Source organism: Danio rerio, chromosome 17 (genome assembly GCF_049306965.1).
Source record: "Danio rerio strain Tuebingen ecotype United States chromosome 17, GRCz12tu, whole genome shotgun sequence".
Lineage (NCBI taxonomy): Eukaryota > Metazoa > Chordata > Actinopteri > Cypriniformes > Danionidae > Danio > Danio rerio.
This window is the reverse complement of record NC_133192.1, coordinates 28,870,034-28,894,221: the sequence shown is the minus strand read 5'-3', so window position 1 is coordinate 28,894,221 and position 24,188 is coordinate 28,870,034. Positions and strand designations below refer to the sequence as shown.

The window sequence follows — 24,188 nt, the reverse complement described above, 5'->3', positions numbered from 1 at the left end:
ATTATCCTAAGCTTCATTCTTTCTCTTCTCCCTAGTGCAGAAGATACACAAGCGTACATCCTGTTTTTCCCTCCTGTTCTCTTAGTTCCAACAGTTCTCGCTATTCTCCATCCAGGGGTGAACAGGGGGTCCTGCTGAAGCTCTCTGCCCCAGCTGAGGCTCCTCTTCCAGGGTTGCAAGGGATGATGGTCTTGGGGTATAGGGTGGAGGGGATTTAGGGGGGAAAGGTAGGCAGGTTGGAATGTTTTCATGCATGCAGGAAGGGAAAATCAGGTGCTGGGATGCCGCAGTTGTTTAAAAAAAAAAAAACCAATACAGAGAAAAAAAAAACAACAGAGGAGTATTCTCCCCGTGCCCTTCAGCGTGAGAAAATCCAACTGTGCGCGATACAAAAAAAATGATGCGTAAAAAACGAAAAGCTAAAAATGCGCATATACATATATAAACGCATCATATATGTATACATATCCAGAGGAAGAGGGAAGGAGCAGGTATGCAAGGGATGAGCGGTTCACACACACGGACACACACACACTGCGCTGCGCACACGCTCGGGCTACAATTTATGCTCTCCGTTTGACACCACCCCCACCTCCCTGGGCACATACATACGCGCACACACACACACACACACACACACACGTGCGTGTAACGTCCCAGCTGATCGTGGTAGAGAGATTAGATTGTGGGGACAGCTGGCAGGGATTACACACACAGGGGGTTGACTGAGCAGGGGAGGGGAGACCCTCTCTGACCAAGATGTATACAGACACACACTCATACCACCTCACTATAAATTTCACGAGGAAAGTGTGCAGCATCATGTTTACCTCCAAATATACTGATATCACAGATAAATGCATGCTATATTTGCAAAGAAGGTGAACGCACACACATATCCTAATGAGATATGCACAAATAGAGTGCATCTAAACAACGAGGGTTAATGTATGGTAATACATACTGACTGCTTGGGGGTGGCGGGGTGACACAGTTGACCTTTGACCCTGTACCACTCCATCTTTTCAGGGTGATCAGCTGATTGCAAAAGGGGGGTCCGTGGGGAGGCAACCCAATATGCTCTTTTCTGACACACACGCATGCAGACGATACATCATGCATGATATAACACGAGCCGCTGCTTCGCTAATGCGCAATATCGCTGCAAATCAGTGGGACGGAGGATTTCAGATGCGAAATCATTTTTTTTTTCTTCTTAAAATCGGTTTCTCCTCATTTTTGTCCGCAGCGCTCATGATGGCGTTAAATCTGGAAGCGTTTCAAAGCGTGAAACCCCAGTGAACTAGCTGTACAGAAGGGATCAATACTGTTTAGTCTTGGATTTTGAACAGCGTTTGAACTATATCTGACATTTAAATCAATTCTATGCTTCAGCATTTTCTGTTGCAGAGAGCTGTGGTCTGTTGTGTGGAGAAAGGATCATCTTAAGCAATATCATGCAGAATAGGCACAGAGTCTGTTTAATTAGAATTTTTATGAGTAGAACGAAGATTAAGTGTTGCTAAAATATTTCATTGTTATAAATAAACGCATATAAATGACTTTTTTCAAGATTAATTAAACAGCGCACATTGATGTTTGAGCCAGAGCGTCATTTTTAATTTTAATGGAGCGAAAACATTAAAGAGAATATTGTGTGCGCGTAAACATCCACAACTGTCATTAAAACTGAGTTTGTGTGTGTGTGTGACACGCTGAAAATGTGTCCTTGCTCTATTTACGTCTTTGGCAATGTGAGGATATACCTGGATTATTGCATATTTTTGCATTTTGTGTGTGTTTGTGCCTCAGGCAAATCAAATAGAAATGAGTGTATGTAAATGGAAGAGATTAGAGCCAATATGTGTGTGTGTGTGTCAGCACTAGCCTAGCCTGCATTCCTCCTAGCAATAGCGTCCTCTGAGTGCACTTTAATCTGTAATCTGACAGATTAGCAAATAGGAGCGTTTGAGCTGGATTATCGCCTCATTACAAATGACGAGCATCCCAGGACCTGCTCCTTATGTGTGTGTGTTGCGTGTGTGTGTGTGTTAGTGTATATTCTATATTCTTTGTGCTCGGTGCTTTTTTTGTGGTAAGAGATTCATTTAAATGCACTTTATTGCTTCGGTGTTTCGTTAAAATGACTCTACATTCATTGCATTTGGATAACATTTGATTGAAGGATCGAAGAATATGTTTTTTTTTCCTGCAAAGAATTCAACAGATTTAAAGAAATAAATTTTTTTCTTTTTTTTGTAATATCACAGATTTTTTTCTCTTTTTTTAACAGCAAAAGAGAGATTTTCAGCCTTCATCGAAATAATTATTATTATTTTTTAATTTAATCCCAGAGTTCATATTGTGTATGTCTGCATCAGATTAAAAACTCCATCAAAAAAGAAATAAATAAACAAAAACAAAGCAACCAGATGTTCTGTAAAGCGGTCGGTCTTTGCGCTGCATCATTTTAAAGAGGTCACATAACAGATGGGTCGCTAAAACGTCCTCACCGGCAAGCCGAAACGGGACATTTACAAGATTACAAAGACTAAAGCTAAATGAGTTTAAAACCTAAACCTGCAGTATTTAAGGGTGAAAGATCACTATTCTAAACTAATGCATGCTACAGTGAGCGATTGGGGGAAAGGAAAGCGGAGCACAGATTCACATTGACATGCGTTTTCCTTTTTTTTTTCTGTGCTTCTGCTTTAAAGGTATATGGGTATAATGCTGAGTTGGCCATTATATGTGTGTCTCAGGAGTGTGTATGTATGTGTGTGTGCCTATGGGCTATGCACAGATGTGTGTGTAAGCAAGCACTGATGCGTGTGTGTCTGTGCAGAAAGCTTGGTCGGTCGTTCAGTAAATCTGGCAGCATGTGCTGTTATGTTCGCTGCTTTACTAGCATGCATGCACAAATATATAAAATGCACATATAAATGCAAAAAAGGGCAATTTGTTATTGAATTAATATTCAATAACAAAGATAAATATTCTGCAAGTATTTATTTGCTGTGGTGTTGCTTAAAATGTTGTCTACAAAATGTTGTTCTAAAAGATGACATTTAAATCAATGCTATGCTTTAGCATTCTGTTGCAGAGAGCTGTGGTCTATTGTGTGGATAAATGATCATCTCAAACTGTATCATGCAGAATATGCATAGGGTTTGTTTAATTATACTTTTTGTAGTAGAATGACGATTAAGTGTTGCTAAAATAAGCAATAAGCATGGTTTTAAATAAATGCATATAAGTGGCTTTTTTAGATTAATTAAACAGTACATGCTTGATTCAGATTCACATTTTTTATTTTAATAGAAAGAGAAATTATAAAATAATATTCTGTATAAATGCATATAAAATATAAATGCATATGAAGTGCACCAATAAATGCAAAAAGACGATTTGTTATTGAATAAGCACATAAAAAAATTCTGTAAGTTTTTGTTTGCTGTCATGTTGTTTAAAATGTTGTTTAATAAATTATTGTTCTGAAACAGACACATTTTGACGAATATAAAAACTGTTCCTTTAAAATACTTTTTAAATATCTGCAACAACTAATGACAAATGAAACCCTTGCCATTTATTAATGTCTATGTTGTTCTGAGCATGTATGACTTTAACTCTTCTGTATAACCCAATTGAAAAAAGGTTAAGATTTTAAAATAGCTGTGAAAATATTTTTTTTCTAATTTTGAAAAAAATTATATCTGCAACAATCATCATATAAATCACAAATTAAACAGATAGTTAACCTAAGAATGAAAGTCCTGGCATAATTTATTTGTCCTCGTTCCAAACTGCTGTTTTGTTTTTTCACTCTTCAACGAAATGTAAAATATTAATGAAATATGAGAATAAAGAATGTTGCTATTTTTTAGAAGACATTTTTAAAGTTTCTGCAACAAATAAATACAATTTGTTGCTAAATATACTCAAAGAATTAAAAGAACATAGACATGTTTTGAAAATGATAATCTAGCTTCCATAAATTTACCCTTGTCTTGTTTTTAGTCTTCTGTGGACCACATAAGAACATTTCAAAAGTAATTTTTTCTGTTTTTCTGCAGCAAAAAAGTAGATTTCAGTCATCACATCCTGTACCCTAAATCAAACGAAACTAGGGCATAATGTATTGTAGTTAGTATGACGAAATGTACTGTATATATATATTTTTTTTTACATATGTTTTGAACTTTAAATGTTTAAAATTGGAAGATTTAATATGTCCTGGCATAACATAAACATTTAAAAAATGTTTTTTTTTTTTTTTTTTTTTTTTTACATTTTATTCACCCTCATGTCGTATTAAACCTGTAAAACTTTTGTGGACCTCAAGAAAACATTTAAAATGCTGCATCTGTTTTCCAATAGGCATTTTTAAAGTTTTATTTTATTATTTTTTCACAGAAGAAAGTCAATAAAACAGTTCTGGAACAGTATTTGTGAATATTCAATTGGACGATGCTCAATTATTTCCTCTAATTACATCCCTTTAAATATTATTCCACTAGATGGAAAAGGTATGTCATCGAAGCCTTAATGCGTCATAGATGTACTATAAACCCATTGCTTTCGTATATGGCGGTACAGTACATGATGTGATGCTGGTTGTGGCAGTGCAGTCTCCAGTGTACAGCTGAAAGCATGAGCTCCCGGTCATCATGAGCGCTTCATTGTGGATGGATCGATGCCCTGCTCTCCCCCTGGGTCACTGCTGTCCTCCAGTGCCCTTAATATTAGTGGCAATTTCATTAGCTCTGACCACATTGCTCTGATAGAGAGGCCGACGGGGCGTTTTTTTTTTTTTTTTAGGACTTGCTGATTAGGTAGAATCACTGAATTGATATCACATCCAGAAGAGCTCAATTTAGCATTTTCTTCATACCGTCAGATCATTATTGGTTGTCTTTATAATCAAACCTCTGGAATATTGCATTCGGGATGGGATCTTTTATTTTTGGAAGCTTGTTGAAATATAACGATGCTCCTAGACCCTAAAACATGACTAATTCCCCCAAAACAGGGATGGGAACTTCTCATTCTGTCTCAGTTTCTCTCTCCCTCCCTCTTTTCTCAATACGCCCCAATAGTCAGCCCAGCAACAGCACACAGAAGCTCCCAAAAGCAACCCCCCTCTCGCCGCCTCTGCATCCAGTGACCCAGTTTCCACCCCCTCTCTAAAACAAATCACTCCATGACCCACTTCTTGGTTTCGCACCACTTTAACGTGCGCATGTGCTTCACAAAATTATGCATCTGTCTTCGCTCTGAGCTTCAGAGGCATTTCATCTGTGCGTTTGGTTACGGAAAAATACTGCTGGCAGTCTAAAATCCCCCACATTAATAATAAACGCACTGAGAACCGGAGGATTTTCTGCTTTCCGTATGTAACATCAGTATGTCTGATTATGATAGGAGAGTCCTTCAAGGTCAGAGTTGCCTCGTGTCCACCCATAAACATAATTCTTTTTTCAATAGCAATTATTTTAATCTGCCACTTTTTGTGGTACATTTTAGCATAAGTGCGCGATTCGTAATTAAAGTACGTCGTCAACGGCTGAATTATTTTCTGATTAATGTATGTGATAATGCACGTACTGCTGATAATAAGAACATGTCAGTGAGACTGTCAGAGGCGGCAACAGGAAGGCAAATCAATTTTGCGGCCTATTTAAGCAGAGAGACGAATGGTAATTTTTAATAATCAGCTACGCTCAGACGGAGAGCCGCACATACAAACAAACTTGAGTTTATAAGGATTAATAGGTAAACATTTGTAATGTTTAATAGAAGTGTTTTCCTGCGAAGGCATCTGCATGCCGACAGGCTCTTGAGTGGAGTTTATTTTAAATGAGCAGTGGGCCACGGACATCCTTACAAATCTCTGACTCAGAGGTGCATCGTTTAGAAAAAATTTGTGGAAAATGCGCCATTAATTAATGCAGTGGTGTAAGTGTGTGTGCGCTGCAGTAAATGAAAGGCAGGGGAGATCAGATTGACCCTGACTGACTGGTGTCAGGATCCACATAACGCCAATTAATTTTCCTGGGTTAACTTCCTCCACCTCTTCTCTTGCTTTTTCTCTCTCTCTAGATTTATTGGCAATTTCTGGAGAGAGAAAAAAAATCTATTTACTGTACGTCAGGCACTAGTAGAAATCCAGTAGTAATCCAGTCATGTTTGCTGCCTTAAATATCAGTCTTTTTTGTATTTCAAACACAAGCCATACTGGCTTTTTATATGTGAGAAATTTATTAAACTGTTTTTTAAACCAATTAAAAATTATCAAACAGAAACTTATTGGTCTCAAATAATGAAGTCTCTAGAATTTGACTTTTCTTCTTCTGGTGTGGTTTATGCAACATGCTCATTGAAGTATGTGCTTCAGCCTATGTTTTTGTGAAAAAAACTTACTTTAACATATATTTGACTGCAGTTTATTATGACACCAACATCTTTTGTTCCATTTCACTCTAATGATATTTAATAGGATATTATTATTGTAGTACTTTGCACAAGTCCATATAAATACCACTAAACAGCAATGTATAAGATTTTAAATCAAATACGTTGGCCTCACCTTTCTAATTCCATATGAACAACTTTTCTGGCATGGTCAGTTTGGTAAGGAAGTCATTGATCGCGTTGCTTTTTTTTTTTTAACGCTTGCTTTTGAAAACACTTTAGACCCTTTTCACATTTTCGAGTTTGTCAGTAGTGGAAGGTTTCATAGTTGAGAAAATTTAGAGCGCAGTGAATGGGAGAGCACAACAATTTTTTTTTACAATCTTACTTGCGGAAATAATAAAAGAAAAACTCCACAATGGTGTTATCAAGACTTTCAGAAAACAGTAAAGATAGTGTGAGACTGATAACGACAGCCGGAGGAGAGAATAACGTCAAATTTACTGTCCTGTCCCATAGACACTGCAATAGAAACACCTCACGTAAGCGGTAATTCGTTTTTTGTAAGTTGACGCAAAGATGATATAATACATGCATAAATGCAGATAAATGTTCTTACGGATTTCTTTTTATCAAATATTAAAAACTTTTAAGGATTTAGGATTATGTTAACCGGTAAACACATCATAACAGGCTTGTGAAAAGGGTCCAATTGTTAGGTTTAGGGAAGGGTGTAGGTCAGTGGTTTGCTGGTCTGGGTGATATGTATGACAGTGGCTTCTTGTGGACTTGTACAAGATGAACATGTACAGTTGAAGTCAGAATTATTAGCCCCCTTTTGATTTTATTTTATTTTTTTTAAATATTTCCCAAACTATTTTTAACAGAGCAAGGAAATTTTCACAGTATGTCTGATAAAAAATTTTTCTTCTGGAGAAAGCCTTATTTGTTTATTTCGGCTAGAATAAAAGCAGTTATTAATTTTTTTTTTAAATTTTGAGACAATTATTAGCCCCTTTAAGCTATTTTTTTTCTCGATAATCTACAGAACAAACCATCGTTACACAATAACTTGCCTAATTACCCTAACCTGCCTAGTTCACCTTATTAACCTAGTTAAGCCTTTAAATGTCACTTTAAGCTGTATAGAAGTGTCTTGGAAAATATCAAGTAAAATATTATTTACTGTAACCATGTCAAAGATAAAATAAATCCGTTATTAGAAATAAGTTTTTACAACTATTATGCTTAGAAATTGGTGAAAAAAATAAACAGGGGCGCTAATAATTCAGGGGGGCTAATAATTCTGACTTCAACTGTATGTAAAACATAACAAAACATACCCCAAGTAACATATTTCATAAACTAAATTGTACCCATAGCAACGTATTTTACATTTAGATAAAATGTAAGCTGAAGCACAGATTTCCAAAAGGCCTGCACTGGGTTTATACTCTCTTTTTGCAATATAAAAGGGTCCTAGTATTAAATTAATGTGCTATATTTTCAGACAACCAGTGCCACCCTGATGTGTAAATTGTAAACCGTATCTTCTGCAGACTGTATGACTGAGATTGATCATTTCACTCTGGGGATGGTTGAGGGACTCAAACAAAAAGGTTTAAAAGGTTTAAATCCACACTGATGTTCTACACTTTTAAACATGATGATGATCTCCAAATATTTCTTATTTTGTTAAAATATCATTGTTTGCAATATAGTACTGCCGTTTCAAAATAATAAATAACAGAACATAGTTGCATACATAATATAATAAAATAAAATATAATATAATATAATATAATATAATATAATATAATATAATATAAGCGATGCGGTGGCGCAGTAGGTAGTGCTGTAGCCTCACAGCAAGGTCAGTTGGCATTTCTGTGTGCAGTTTGCATGTTCTCCTCGCGTTCGTGTGAGTTTTCTCCGGGTTCCCCTTTTTCCCCCTATAAGTCCAAATACATGCGGTACAGGTGAATTGGATAAGCTAAAATTGTTCGTAGTGCATGTGTGTGAATGAGTGTATGGGTGTTCCCCAGTAATGGGTTGCAGCTAGAAGGGCATTCTCTTTGTAAAACATATGCTGGATAAGTTGGTGGTTCATTTCACTGTGGGGACCCCAGATTAATAAAGGGACTAAGCTGAAAAGAAAATGCATGTTCATAAATATGGTGTTACTGCAGTTTATGAACTTCTGCACAAACACCTGAGAAGAAAAGGAATTATTGGCACTTTATCAAATGTATTGTAGCTGGACCTTATTAAGTGTACAATGTCTATAAAGTACGCGTTTTTTTACTAATAGTGTTTATTTTTTGTCTTTTGACCTTTGCCATGTCCTTTGAACTGAATATCCATGCAATTTGAAATATCTCTTAAGGTACTGTAGGTGCATTCGGAGATTAAAGATGTGTACTTATTATATAAATGTGTTATGAATTTAATGATGCAAAAAAACACAAAAATGATCTAATTTAAATTTAATTAGCATAATACTTGTTTTAAACATTGATAATAGTAGGTTAACAATTTACAGTAGTCCATTAGTTAACATAATGCAGTGAGGAATATTGCAAAATTTTTTATTAATCTATATAACAATATCGATATAGTTATTTATAGTTCATAACCTCAATTCTACCAGTTGTTAGCTAACGTAAAATATCATAAAAATTTTACATGTTCATGCCAGATTTTAGTAAGGCCTTGTGAATTGTCGTTTCAGTTGTTGTGTTTTTCTTTTGCTGCTGTAGCTCCTCTGCTTCAAGGTTTGACATGCTCAGAAATGCTTTTCTGTAGACCTCTATTTATTCATTTGTTCTCTTTTTGGCTTAGTCCCTTTATTAATTAGGGATCACCACAGCGCAATTAGCTGCCAACTTATATAACATATGTTTTCACACAGCGGATGTCCTACCAGCTGCAACCAATCACTGGGAAACACCCATACACTCCCATTCACACAAATACACTACGGATAATTTAACTTACCCAATTCATCTATTGCGCATTGTCTTTGGACTGTGGGGGAAACCGGAGCACCCGAAGGATACCCACGCGAACACTGGGAAAACATGCAAACTCCACACAGAAATGCCAATCTTCTTGCTGTGAGGCGCAAACCTCTGTTGTAACAAGTAATTTCTTGGGTTTCTATTCCAATTCTTTTTGCTTTGACCAGTTTAGTCACTCTCCTGCCCACTGGAAATCTTTTTTAAACCATTCTTTGTCATTTCTGGAGATAGTTGTGCATGAAAATATGTGTAGATCTGCAATTTCAGAAATAAATAGACCGGATTGTCTGGCACCAATAATCATACCATGTTTAAAATCATTTAATTTACCTTTTTCGCCCTTTGTGATGTGTGCAGTGTGATTAAATTTTTACATTGACCAGTTATGCAGCTATATACTATATTCAATGTAAGAGAGCACATCCTAAAACAACCACGCTGGTGTGAATTTTTATCAATTTTGCTTATGCATTTCACAGCGCCTCCTCAGTGCTTCCTCTGTTTTGTGAAGCTTGCTCACAGTGAAAGGCCTATAGGAATCATTAAAAGCCTACAGCCACAAGAGCGAGTGGAAACGGATGACTATGAGGGGAGGGAGGAAGGGAGACCAGTGGCACGTGTCCAGATTAAACGTAATCCCAGCACAGGATGCCAAACAAGGCTTCAGGTGAGAGAGAAGCTTCAGCAGGTGGGGTTTGTGGAAGGACAGGTGGTCAGGAAGACAAGAGAAGGGAGAGAGAGAGAGAGAGTGAGGGAGGAGCTGTGCACTGATTTGCCCTACAGTATAATAATACCCTCTCTGGAATGGGAATAAAAGACAGGTTGAACTGTATAATTGTCATTGCATGCATGTGTATGTGAACGTGTAATATGTGTTTGCATTCTTGATCATTTTCAAATGTTCAGAATGGGAAATAAATTAGATAGAAATAATAAAAGGAGGGAAAAAAAAGCTGTGTTCTGAAGGACCCGACCCACCTAAATATAAACAGCTCTGTAAACATCAAGTAATAAGTAGTTTTTTCAGGGGCGCAATGCTGCTTGTGCAACTCGTGACGCTGGATCTCTGTTATAGTGTTTGTACTTTGTAGGGTTTGGATATGTTTTTTTTTTAAATAGGATTTTTAAAAATAATTGTGTATTTATATTTTGTAGTTGTGTGCAAGCCTATGTCTAAAGATCTTTTCTAACCCCTGTGGGATAAACGATAAAGTTTATTTTCAAAAGAATTGAAAATGTTTAAAGTAATTAGAATATAGATATGCCCTGTATAAAACAAATAATATATACATATGATAATAATAATAATAATTCCTTACATTTATATAGCGCTTTTCTGGCCGCTCAAAGCACAATGGGGGGGGGATCTCCTCATCCACCACCAGTGTGCAGCATCCACCTGGATGACGCGACGGCAGCCATTTTGCACCAGACCACACACCAGCTGATTGGTGGAGAGGACACAGTGATGAAGCCAATTGGAATATGGGGATGGTTAGGAGGCCAGCTGGCAGATTTGGCCAGGATGCCGGGGTTAAACCCCTACTCTTTTCGAAGGACATCCTGTGATTTTTTTTTAGCAACCACAGAGAGTCGGGACCTCAGTTTTTAACATCTCATCCGAAAGACGCGCTCACTGAGCAATATAGCATCCCCGTCACTATACTGGGGCATTAGGACCCAAACAGACCGCAGGTTGAGCGCCCCCTGCTGGCCCTACTAACACCACTTCCGGCAGCAACCTAGCTTTCCCATGTGGTCTCCCATTCAGGTACTGACCGGGCGCAGCCCTGCTTAGCTTTAGTTGACGACCATGTGAGAGTTGCAGAGAGCTAGCTGCCAACATATACATGCATACAGCTGTGCTCAATTTTACACACCCCTTGAAGAATCTGTTAAAATGTGAATAATTTTAACAAAATAAGAAAGATGATACAAGATGCATGTTGTTGTTTTTTATTTAGGACTGTCCTGAGTAAGATATTTTACATTTTTACATATACTAAAACATAACTAAAATCACTTAGATAATCTGCTGCAAATGTATTATAATCTATTATATTAGAGGTGTCACGATGGTGCAATGGGTAGCAAGATCGCCTCACAGCAAGGTCACTGGTTCGAGCCTTGGCTGGGTGAGTTGGCATTTCTGTGTGGGGTTTGCATGTTCTCCCCGCGTTCACTTGGGTTTCATACGGGTGCTCCGGTTTCCCCCCTACTAGTCCAAAGACATATGCTATAGGTGAATTGGGTAAGCTAAACTGTCCATTGCGTATGTGTGTGAATGAGTGTGTATGGGTGTTTTCCAGTGATGGGTTGCAGCTGGAAGGGCATCTGCTGCGTAAAACGTACTGGATAAGTTGGTGGTTTATTCCGCTGTGGTGACCACAGAATAATAAATGGACTAAGCCGAAAAGAAAATTATTATATTATATTATATTATATTATATTATATTATATTATATTATATTATATTAAACATGCAATTATGTTCTGCTGTTTTGAAAGTAAAATCTAGATTGAAAACAATGATACTTTAACAAAATAAGTGCTTTGTTTAAAAGTTTTCACCCCTCAGCCCTTAATGCCTCATATTTCCTTCTGGAACATTAGTGAGAGTTTAAACCCTTTTTAACAGTTGTGTTAAAAAGGATAATACAAGATGCATTTTTTTTAGTACTGTCTTGAGTAAGATAATTAAAGGTAGTATAAGATAAACTTTTGATTATTTTATTTTGGTAAAGTATTATTGTTTTTAATCTAGATTTGACTTTCAAAATAACAGAACATAATTGCATGTTCAATATAATATAATAAAATAAAACATTGGCAGTTCAATGACCCCTGATTAATAAAGGGATTAACCCGAAAAGAAAATAAATGAATTATATAATAAAATATAATATAGGTGACACGGTGGCACAGTGGAAAGGGCTGTAGTCTCACAGCAAGAAGGTCGCTGGTTGGAGCCTTGGCTGGGTCAGTTGGCGTTTCTGTGTGGAGTTTGCATGTCTTCCGAGTGCTCCGGTTTTCCCCCACACTCCAAAGACATGTGGTACAGGTAAGCTAATTTGGTAGGCTAAAATTGTCCGTAGTGTATGTGTTTATGGATGTTTCCCAGTGATGGGTTGCAGCTGGAAGGGCATCCGCTGCGTAAAACATATACTGGTTAAGTTGGCAGTTTATTCCGCTGTAGCGACCCCAGATTAATAAAGGGACTAAGCCGAAAAGAAAATGAATAATTTAATAAATATATTATAATACAATATAGTATAATATAATATAATATAATATAATATAACTCCAGTTCCTAAATGTAATTATGACAGTTTACATTTAACAAAAAGGTAAGAATTATTTAGATATATTATACATTTTGTGCAATGTGTGTCCATGAATATGGTGTTACTGCAATTTATAAACTTCTGCACAAACACTTTTTTTATGTCCTGTCAAGTGACAAATAGTGTTCATTGACCTTTGCCATGTCCTTTGAACTGAATATTCACACCATGCAATTTAAAATATCACATAAAAAGGCTAGTGTTTAATTCATGAGGCATTTTTAGGGATGCAAATATACCATAGAATGAAACAAAGAAAAAAAATGTGACATACTGACACAAGTCTCTGTAGTCTGTGCATGTGGGATTAAAGGGAGGCTGTAATCTGACCATCCCATGTGGGGTAAGAGTGTCTTACTCTAGGCTGCTCTGGGGTAAAAACAGCAAGGGTGGAGGGGGAGGGGAGGAGGATATCTGCTAACCAGTTAACGAGTTCACCAGCTAATCCTGAAGTGGGATTGGGTGGATGCAGGCCTGGATTGGACACAGTGGCTGCAGTGTGACCTTCACGGACACACTGTCCATATATTTCTGTGTGAGTAAAGGGGGAAGACGGGAAAAAAGGATTTCTTTAGTGGTGACGCAGAATCATGATTTATTATTTTAATTAAGCATCTCACTCGAGTGAGACCAGCAAAGCCACAATTATGCTAAAACACCCAACAGTCGACTGCCTCTTTTCTTTCTCATGTTAATCAGAAAGAGATGTGTGTGTATATGCCGTACGCATTCAAAACTAAACAACACTCTCAGCTGAGGCAAAGATGCCATCGCAAAACTAATCAATTTTTAAAACTAACCCATCAAACCTGGCGCCAAAAACACAAGGCCAATCCCTTCAGAAAAAAGGCCTTAATTAATCTCTGATTAACTCATCCCGTGAATCCATTTATCACTTGCGCTCTCCTTTTCTGTCTCTGAATATCCAACATTTTACCTTCGCTCTCTCATTCTCAATCTACAGTAATCTGTCATCCATATATTCAGCTCTCCTGCACATTCTAAATCCCATGATCTGAACCTTCAGCAGGTATGAAAGGCATCTGACAAAAATAAATGTAAATGTAAATGTAAATGATCAGTCATTAATGGCCATCTAACAGTAACTAGGAGAAAATATAGTTGCAAATCACACACACACACACACCTTTTTGCTCCAATTCATGAGGCATCTACCTAACAGCGGCTTTGTTGCCATTTACAGAAACAGCAGTTCAGCATCCCTCCACCCACTCAGAGTTCACAGACCTCAGGAAAGAATTGCAAATACCTCCACTGAAAGAGACAATATTATGCACCAAAAGTCCTAATGATGGAAATCCACAGTTGTAAACCAAACAGTGCAGTCCATCTTTATTCAAATAACCATAAAAGTGTCATTTCGTGTCTATCTTACAATGTGATATTTTATTTAGATTTATTTTATCTTTATTTATTCAGACCAGAACTGCCCAAACCAGGGCCCAAAGGCCAAAGTTGGCCCATGCTAACCTAAGATTTGGCCCACCTTTCCATTTGAGAAGAAAAGGAGAATGATGAGGAGATGGTTGGGCCGAAAATCTTTGGCAGAGATCCTCATTTCAAATTTGATGTAAAGTTTTGTTTGTTTGCTTTGTAATTTCTTTTGTTTTGTAAATTAATCTAATTATTAAAAATGTTAAGACTGTCATTTGACATAGGAGGCAATGCACAAGACATCAGTGAGCAAATCAAGGCAGAGGCACATGCAGCTTAGTGTATTTAGTATTGATTTCCATTGTGTTATTAATAGGATTGTTTATGTTTTTACTGTAATAAGTTCATCATAAACATTTTCTAAACAAACTGCTTTAGTTAATGTAATTTAAAGCAATGCTTTGTAGCTATTTGTAAATATTAGAAAATTAATTAGGAAATTACTCAGGGAAACTTTTATGTAAAATAGTTTTGTATATTTACCTTTGTCCCACAGCCCTCAATCAAGTTTGGGTTTTCGCCCTTTATAGAAAAAGTTTGGGCACCCCTGATTTATAAAAATACCATACATGTCACCATGATTTGTGGAAGACACTAGGGTTGTGCCGATAGACGATGGCATCATCCATCGTTGATGGCCAGTAGACAACACGATGCTGGATCGGCATCGCCGATCCTCCGCCCCGCCCTTGTTGCAAACCCGCCTATGAAAAATACACACTTAGGCCCAGTTTAAACTAATACGTCTTAGTGTTAAGATGGCATTTTAGAACGAAAATTATCCACATCCACACCGTGTTTTACCTAGCATGTCTGAACAGCCCTCCGTCTGCTGAAAATGCACATCACGTGACCACACAGCCAGCCACACACATGCACTGTCATGCACTCGCCTGAGCTCCAGTGAGCAGTCCATGTCGGACAGTTTATCAAGGATGTACCGCTGGATCGCGTCTCACTATAGTTGTTAAACATGATATTCAGACATCCCAAGTCTCCCGGAAGTTTCGGGAGTCTTTTGCAAATGCATAGAGACTCCCGGATGCCCGCAAACGAGTGATAATCTCCCGGAAATCGCACGTCTCCCTCTCGGTCCTCAAATTAATTGCACACCCTTCTCACCCCTCACCACCGTATCCCTCCTCGCTCTTTAGACACGTCGAGCGCACTGTCAAACACCCCCATCCCCCCAAAGGTATTAGAATGTTGATGATGACAACATTTTTATAGCAAACTGTGGGATATGTAGACTTGGGAATGCAAGAGGTCAAGAATTGATGTTATTTATTATTGATTGTTCAAGCTACCTTACAGAAGTGCTTTGTTTGTTAACAGAGTTGTTAAATGTTAAAATAAGGTGAATTAAATAAAAAATATGGAACATTCTGGATCTGTTTCTTCGCTCTTCTTTATTATTTTTTTAATGAATTATAAAAAGTAATAGATCGGGTTTTGGTATCGGTAGGTACTCTGAATCAAATGACTCGGACTCGGTCTCAAGGGCAAAAAAACCTGATCACAACATTCAAACAAGAATCTTCAAATCTTGTGGTGCAAGAATCATATGGTGACATTTAAAAAAAAAACTAAGGATCCCAGTGCAATCTTTTAAATCTTTATTTGTATCCATCAACAAGATTTAAACTTTTTCCAATTGTCCATATGCACAGGACAGAATGTTGCATTTTTACATAAATATCTGTTACACAGGATGATGATGGAGCATCATAAATCATCTTAATCATATTTTGATATAGAAACTTGAATTTAAAATGTTCTCTGTGTATATAAAACCACTTTTGTAAATGTAATTTAATCTAGAAAGGCACGTCTCGTCTTTGTCTGTAGCAGATAAAATCATTGAATAAACATTACAAAAATTAGAAAGAAGCAAGACAGTGAATCTGATGTGGAGTTTAAAAACAGTACCGCAATTGTAATCCTATCTCTCTGTTTAAACATCAGTATATCACAGCCTCCATTAAGCAGTGGTTTCCTCGTGTTTTATTTTAGCAATGTTGCTTTCCTGCCTGCATTTGGTTATAATTATATCTCATTTGCAAGGCAATTTCAAAGCCTCTCTTTCTGCCCTTAACACCTCCATGGTGACACCATACCTACTCTTCTGCTCAGATAAGAGACTGTAATTTGACTGAAACTGAAAATAACAAACAAACAAACAAAAAGCCTGCTATATGTCTTACTTTCATCCCTCCAGTCTGAACGTGTATATAATGCATTCTTTTTTGTCTCTATCTATCTATCTATCTATCTATCTATCTATCTATCTATCTATCTATCTATCTATCTATCTATCTATCTATCTATCTATCTATCTATCTATCTATCTATCTATCTATCGGTCTGTGTCTGTCTTTTATCTATCTATCCCGTTAACCATGTAATATTTTCATATATGGAACAGATTTGGACAGAAGCACGATATCAACTTAAATGGAATTTAACTGCTCTGTTATGACCTGCACTGATTAATCTTGTAAGTATTACAACTTATTCATCTCACTCTGATGTTTTAAAGAAGATAACGCAAGCGTTTTGTCAGTGTTTGTATGTGTCTTTATTTTGAGACATGCCAATAAATCCAATGGTGTTCTTTATGTTAAGCTTGTTTATTTTTATAATAAACTGAAATGGGGCAGCACGGTGGCGCATTGGGTAGCGCTCTCGCCTCACAACTAGAAGGTCACTGGTTCGAGCCTCGACTGTGTCAATTGGGAATTTCTGTGTGGAGTTTGCATGATGAGTGGGTCCCTCCCGGTGCTCAGTTTCCCCCACAAGTCCAAAGACATGCAGTATAGGTGAATTGTGTACGCTAAATTGGCCATAGTGTGTATTCGTGAATTGAAGTGTATGGGTGTTTCCCTGTGATGGGTTGAAGCTAGAAAGGCTTCCGCTGCGTAAAACATACAGTATGCTGGATAAGTTGGTGGTTCATTCCGCTGTAGCGACCCTAGATTAATATAGGGACTAAGCCAAAAAGAAATAATGAATGACTGAAAGAATAGATTTGAACTGAAGGTTGAAGCACCACACATCAGCCTAAATTCTGTGAATTTATGGCTGTATTATGACCTGTATTGACAATTTTTGACAGTTTACTGCTTTTCCATGGCACTGTGTGCAGAATTACATGAGCAATTTAACATTTTGAGAAAGCCAAAGCATGCTTTTTGACAGAGTTTGGAGGCAGTGTGTTTTATTTTGACACATGCCAGCAAATAAAGCCACCACTGCAATGGAAAGAAGTAATGCACATGCACAGAAATAGCAGTAAGTGGTTTTGTCTCCTTTTTAGCTATTTGGTACTTTCCTTGGTTTCTTGTTAATTTTTCTGGCCAAATATTGTATATTTATTATGATATTTAATTGAATTTAAAGGCTGTATTGTGACCTGTACTTGCAAATGACAACAATACATCCGTTTCATCTCACTATCCGGAGTTCAACGTTTTAAAGGCAAAACTCTTTCTTTCTGATAATATTTTGAGGCAGTGCCTTTATTTTGACACTAGTCACTGAATAAAGCCACCACTGCAATGGAAGGAAATAATGCAAGTATTTACACGCACAGAAATCGCAATAATCATGATGAATGGATTCCAGATGCTAATTTTAATGTATGCAGGCGCGCTCCTCCACGACAGTACACAGATGCTCAGTTTTGCTATGCCGGCAGACGTAGTGACGGGGGGTGCTGGTAGCTCATTTGCATGCCGAACTGCTATCTTAATGTGGATATTTATTTTAATTTAATTTCTTACCCGCACATACCGCACGGGAGGCTTTTGTGGCAAAGTCACATTAACCTCTGGCTAGTTAATATTCATCTGGCGAAGTGCCTCAGCGCTTGATGAATATTCATGAGGTGGGCGCGGCTGTGCCCTCACTCCTCCTCCAGCTCCATGGCGCCCGCGCGGGCATATTTATTTCCGCAAGCAGGAGCGCACGCGGCCACCATCCTCATCACCTTCTTCGTCCTGCAGCTCGGTCTGTGTGTGGTAGTCGCTCAGCTCGAAATGGCAAACAAGAGCGTTTTGCCAACCAAAGAGCGCGCGCTGAAGGGCAGGGAAGAGAAAGTGGTCGTGGCAGGTAAATCTCTTCTCTCGTCAAATTCGGCTGCCACGAAGCGGGTGGTGTCGAGGGACACTGATGTAAAAGCAGGTGGATAATGTGACTCTTACCTTTCACATCTATAAGCTGTCCTGTGCTACATGACATCCGGGACATCGGCTCTTTAAAATACGACTTCCGCATTCAAACAAATGCTTCGATAACAAATGCTGACAAATTCCACGGTTATAGTCACTAATATCATTATAAACTAATGCAAAGTCTGCTTCATATGGTGAAAGCTTTATTATTTAGTGTAATATGTTTTTTCTAATGAAAGAGATACTTGTAGATAAGGTAACTATTTAAACACTACAATTTATATATGTATTATAAAAGTTCTTCTACAATTCAGTTCTTTGTAGGTTTTGAAATTATGTTTTCAGGTATTAAAAGTACTTTATAAGAAGCAATTATTTACGGACGGGCTAGATACCAGCCTAATGGACTAAAACTTTCAGCGTTTTGTATTACTCAACAGAAAGAAATCATCTTAATATACTACATTGTAATAAAATCTTTCAAATATATTTAGTATTTTCTTTCAAATAAGATGCACATTAGCTTTATAGCTAATTCTGGCACAACATGTCATGTTGTACATTATCCTTGTACACATACACCCACGGGCCACTTTATTAGGTACACCTGTCCAACTGCTCTTTAACTCAAATTTCTAATCAGCCAATCACATGGCAGCAACTCAATGCATTTAGGCATGTAGACATGGTCAAGACGATCTGCTGCAGTTCAAACCGAACATCAGAATGGGGAAGAAAGGTAATTTAAGTGACTTTAAATGTGGCCTGGTTGTGGATGGAAGACGGGCTGGTCTGAGTATTTCAGAAACTGCTGATCTACTGGGATTTTCACGCACAACCAACTCCAGGGTTTACAGAGAATAGTCAGAAAAAGAGAAAATATCCAGTCAGTGGCAGTTCTGTGGGTGCAAATGACTTATGATGCCAGAGGTCAGAGGAGAATGGCCAGACTGGTTCAAGCTGATAGAAAGTCAACGGTAACTCAAATAACCACTCATTACAACCGAGGCATGCACCAAGGTATGCAGAAGAGCATCCCTAAACGCACAACATGTCGAACCTTGGGGCGGATGGGCTACAGCAGCAGCAAATCACACTGGGGGGCCTTTCAGCTAAGAACAGGAAACTGAGGCTACAATTCACACAGGCCCACCAAAACTGGACAATAGAAGATTAAAAGTACATTGCTTGGTCTGATGAGTCTCGATTTCTGCTGTGACATTCGGATTGTTGGGTCAGAATTTGGCATCAACAACATAAACATCCATCCTCTCTTATATCCTATATAAGACATCCTGTCGTAGTTCAGGCTGCTAGTGGTGGTGTAATGGTGTGGGGGATATTTTCTTGGAACACTTGGGCCCAATAGTAACAATTGAGCATCATGTCAACACCATAGTCTACCTGAGTGTTGTTGCTCACCATGTCCATCCCTTGATGACCACAGTGTACCCATCTTTTAATGGCTACTTACAGCAGGATAATGCGCCATGTCAACAATGAGTTCACTCTGCTTAAATGGTCTCCACAGTCACCAGAACTCAGAGCACAATTAGGATGTGGTGGAACGGGAGATTCGCATCATGGATGTGCAGCAGATGAATCTGTAACAACTGCTTGATGATATCATGTCAATATGGAACAGGATCTCTGAGGAATATTTCCAGTACCTTCTTGAATCTATACCACGAAGGATTAAGGTAGTTGTGAAGGCGAAAGGGGTCCAATCCGGTTCTAGTAAGTTGCCAGTGTACCTAATAAAGTGTCCAGTGAGTGTAAATGAATTGGTTTTTGTGATGTTTATCGATATTTGAAAGAGGTTTAAACGATCCTTCTATATTTACACTATTTTTATCATATTAATGCCATTCTGTGTTAAGACATTTTTGGAAAGTGTAGTAAGTAAAATCCATATCATCAAAAGTCTTTTTATTGATGTATTTGTTTTCTTAATTTTAAAATGAGAGAGTAAGAATGTGAATAACTATATTAACTACTAAAACTACAAAATGTGCAATATTGCAAATAATTTCTTTGAATGATGTAAATAGGTCAAGTTGAGCTTGGGCCAAAATTACGTATCATTTATAAAATCTTTATTCATGAAAGAAGATTTACTTTAATGATGGTGCAAACCATTAGTAACCTTTGTTTTCCATTGGATTATTGGATTATATATAATTTACAATAGATATCATTGAACTGGTTGTCAACGTTTTTAAAAATATTTTGTGTTCAGCAGGAAAATAAGAAAGTCATTGAGGTTTAAAACCTCTTGAGGCTACATAAAGTAACCCACTGTAATATTATCTACTGAAAATTTACTGTTATAAATGTAAAAATTACTATGGGACCTAAAAAGTATTTAATTTTTCAAATGAAATTTATAAATGAAATTTATATTGCAATTAGTGAAGATGTTTCCTTTAATTTCCGTTATGTCTATTAGTCAATAATAAAACCGAATGGGTGAAAAGTCTAATTTTGGATAATTAATGTTTCTTTCATTAGTCTGGGATGCACAGAGTGTTGACATTTAGTGTGCTAGTGAATCCCATATTTATTTATTTATTTATTTATTTTTTTTTACATTCACTATGATTGGATGAAAAGGTTCATAAAAAATGCATCAGTCCTTGACTTACTTGGCAGGACAGAGTTCTTGGCTGTTTAGAGTAAAACTAGGCACAGTTGAGTTGTCTATTATGATCCCAAAAATGGCTAAAGCCTTTCCTTTATGTAAAAAAAAAAATGTAGAAGCACCAAATCAGATGATTTTGTGCCTTCAGATAACCATGACATTTTTGCTGGCCTGGTGCATCCTGGGAGTTCTGGTGCCCTAGCAGTGTCCAGAGGCCCATCTGTGCATTATGCGCATGAAAGCTCCGCCCCCGTCATGCATTCCCGGCCCTTCTGTCGAAGCAGCTCGCTGTCACGGCATGGCGGAAGCTTCCGGGCCTCTGCGTCCATGGGGGGTGGAACAGGGTATTGGGGAGGATGATCAAACCTTACCTGCTGTTGCCATGCTGGCACGTTTTTGGCCTAGAAAAGCCTGAGGAAATGACAATGTCATTTGTGGATTCAAAAGTATTTATGTATCAAAATGTGTGCTTTATTTAATGGTTATATTTTGCTTTGATTGCAGTATAAGAGTATAAGAGCAGAGCAGCTTGACGCATTCCATGAACAAAATACTTTTATATATATATAAATATATATATATATATATATATATATATATATATATATATATATATATATATATATATATATATATATATATATATATATATATATATATACACACACACACTACCTGACAAAAGTCTTGTCGCCTATCCAAGTTTTAGAAACAACAATTAATAACTTGACCTTCTGGTTGATCATTTGGTATCAAAAGTGACTTATATGAAAGGCAAAGGCCTCTAGATTTTATCAAGACAAAATATGATCATGCCTTGATTGTTAATTATTTAATTACGACAGTAATGTCTGACTTTGCTTAGACAAAAGTTTTGTCACTTAACAGAAACAATGTGCAGTATAGAATATAAAGTCATGGTGCAGTGGAAAAAGAATTAATATTATTTATGACTCCCGAGGACTGCATCCATAAATCTCTACAATGACTCAAATAACTTATTAATAAAGTCATCTAAAATGGCAAAGAAAGTGTTCTTGCAGGACTTCCAGAGTTCATCACGATTCTTTGGATTCATCTTCAATGCCTCCTCCTTCATCTTACCCCAGATATGTTCAATAATGTAATGTTCATGTCTGGTGTCTGGGCTGTACAGTCGTGGAGCACCTTGACCTTCTTTGCTTTCCGTAAGTTTGATGTGGAGGCTGAAGGATGAGAAGGAGCGCTATCCTGCTGATGAATTTGCCCTCTCATGTGGTTTGTAATGTAATGAGCAGCACAAATGTCTTGATACCTCAGGCTGTTGATGTTACCATCTACTCTGCAGATCTCTCGCATACACCACACAGAATGTAACCCCAAGCCATGATTTTTCCTTTACTAAACTTTTCTGATTTCTGTGAGAGTCTTGGGTCCATGAAGGCTCCAATAGGTCTTCTTCAGTATTTGTGATGATTAGGATGCAGCTCAGCAGAACAGAAAAATCTATCTTCTGCCACTTTTCCAAATGATAAACAAGAAGTCAATTTATTGTTTTTATCCCCTAAAACTGGGATAGATGATAAGACTTTTGTCAGGTAATCCATTTTAAAGGTCCAGTATGTAGTATTGGCACAGTGGTTGAACTAGGAATTGCAGTTTAAAATCAACTCTTTTTCATACCGACTCCTCTTTTGAGTACATGAAAATGCAGTTTACCAGATTGACAACACCAAAAGGAGCAAGCATGCCTTACTATCGAGCATACACCATAGCTGCGTCCCAAATCGCATACTTATGCACTATTTTACGCCATTTTGTAGTATAAATAGTGTAAGTAGTGTGTTCACATTGAAAACTCTCAAAATAATAAGTGCACTTTAATTACCCGGATGATGCACTCATTCAGCCGCTAAAATGAAGTGTGTAATGATGGACACTTCACGCACTCAACGACCGCAGGTTTGCTTACGTAGCGGAAGAGGCGGAGCGATCGGACGCACATGTTGAATAACTTTATTTATTTTGGATAGTGAAAGCAAAATTCTCCTACGAGAGTGATTATAGCGCCTCCGGATGGTAAATGCGGCAATACTCACGGCAGGTATTACTTGATAATTCAGTCGTTTATTTCACTGATTTGGCAACAGTCAAACGTCATCAGGTAAACGGTTTGAATTTCCGCTTAGTAAAAAAACATTAGTGTGCCATTTGGGACAGCACTACATACATATACTATCCTGTTGAGTGTGTAAGTGCATAAGTACATAGTGCATGAGTGCATAGTGTATAGTGTGCCATTTGGGACACAGCTCATAACTACATGCAACAAAAGGAATCCTTTCCATGTTATGTTTTTGCCCAAATCCCCACAGAAATCTGTTTTAGAAACGATTTTGTCAGATAAAGGAACTACCTTTAAAAACTCAAGTACATGCACAGAACAACATGAGCATTTATAGCAAATAAACGCATGCAAATATCCCGCTCACCTTCTGAGCCTTGTCGAGCGAGTTCTTACACCCCTATGATTGGTCACGCGCTCAACAGAAAGGGCTAAGATTGGCTGTAACGCTCTGACGCTGTTTACAGATTGAGTGACACTGATAAACGACAGTCAATCATAGCTGATCTGTGATAGATGCAGTGGAGAAAACTTGCTATGTAGACACACGCTCCAGAAGTATCGCTGTAACAGCTGAAATGAGAGAAAAAGTTACACCACGCCATAAGGTCTAAGGTCCACAGTGAGAGTGAAATGGAGTTTACTTTTTTTTAGTTTTCAGTTTCTCCATAACATTGAAACAGGGCTTCTGCTGTAACTTCAGTGTAAGTGAAAGACAGTCAAGCAAACACACAAGTCAATTGTGCAGTTTTTTGCTTTTTGAGTAGTTGGAGTGTTTTAATTACTCACGTTCGCCTCCCTCTCCATAGTAAGCTAACGCAATATAGCGCATACAAGATAAATGACGTCACTACCTAAAAACCGATACCAAATTGTCTGCGTCTGCATTGCCTTGCACTGAAAAAACAAATAATTTTGGCACCCCTAGTGCAGACACTCACATTGTTTGTCGTTGGATTTTTGTTGTTGCATTTTGTTATGACATGGTGTTTCAAGCTATGCTGTTCAGGTAATGTTTACGTTTACATGTAATATTTG

The 24,188-nt window shown here is 37.5% G+C and overlaps 1 protein-coding gene across 4 annotated transcripts in view; it reads left to right on the top strand.

Annotated features, from left to right (window-relative positions):
• msrab (methionine sulfoxide reductase Ab) overlaps window positions 1-24,188 on the top strand; it is a 78,470-nt gene that overhangs the window by 2,515 nt on the left and 51,767 nt on the right. The window contains exon 1 of one of the 4 annotated variants that reach the window (XM_009293138.5): window positions 15,842-18,343. The exons of the other annotated variants lie outside the window; for them this stretch is intronic. Coding sequence (XP_009291413.1) covers window positions 18,115-18,343 — 229 coding nt within the window. The 5' untranslated portion in view covers window positions 15,842-18,114. Of the gene's footprint in view, window positions 1-15,841; window positions 18,344-24,188 lie in introns of those variants that run through there. 4 annotated transcript variants of the gene reach the window in all.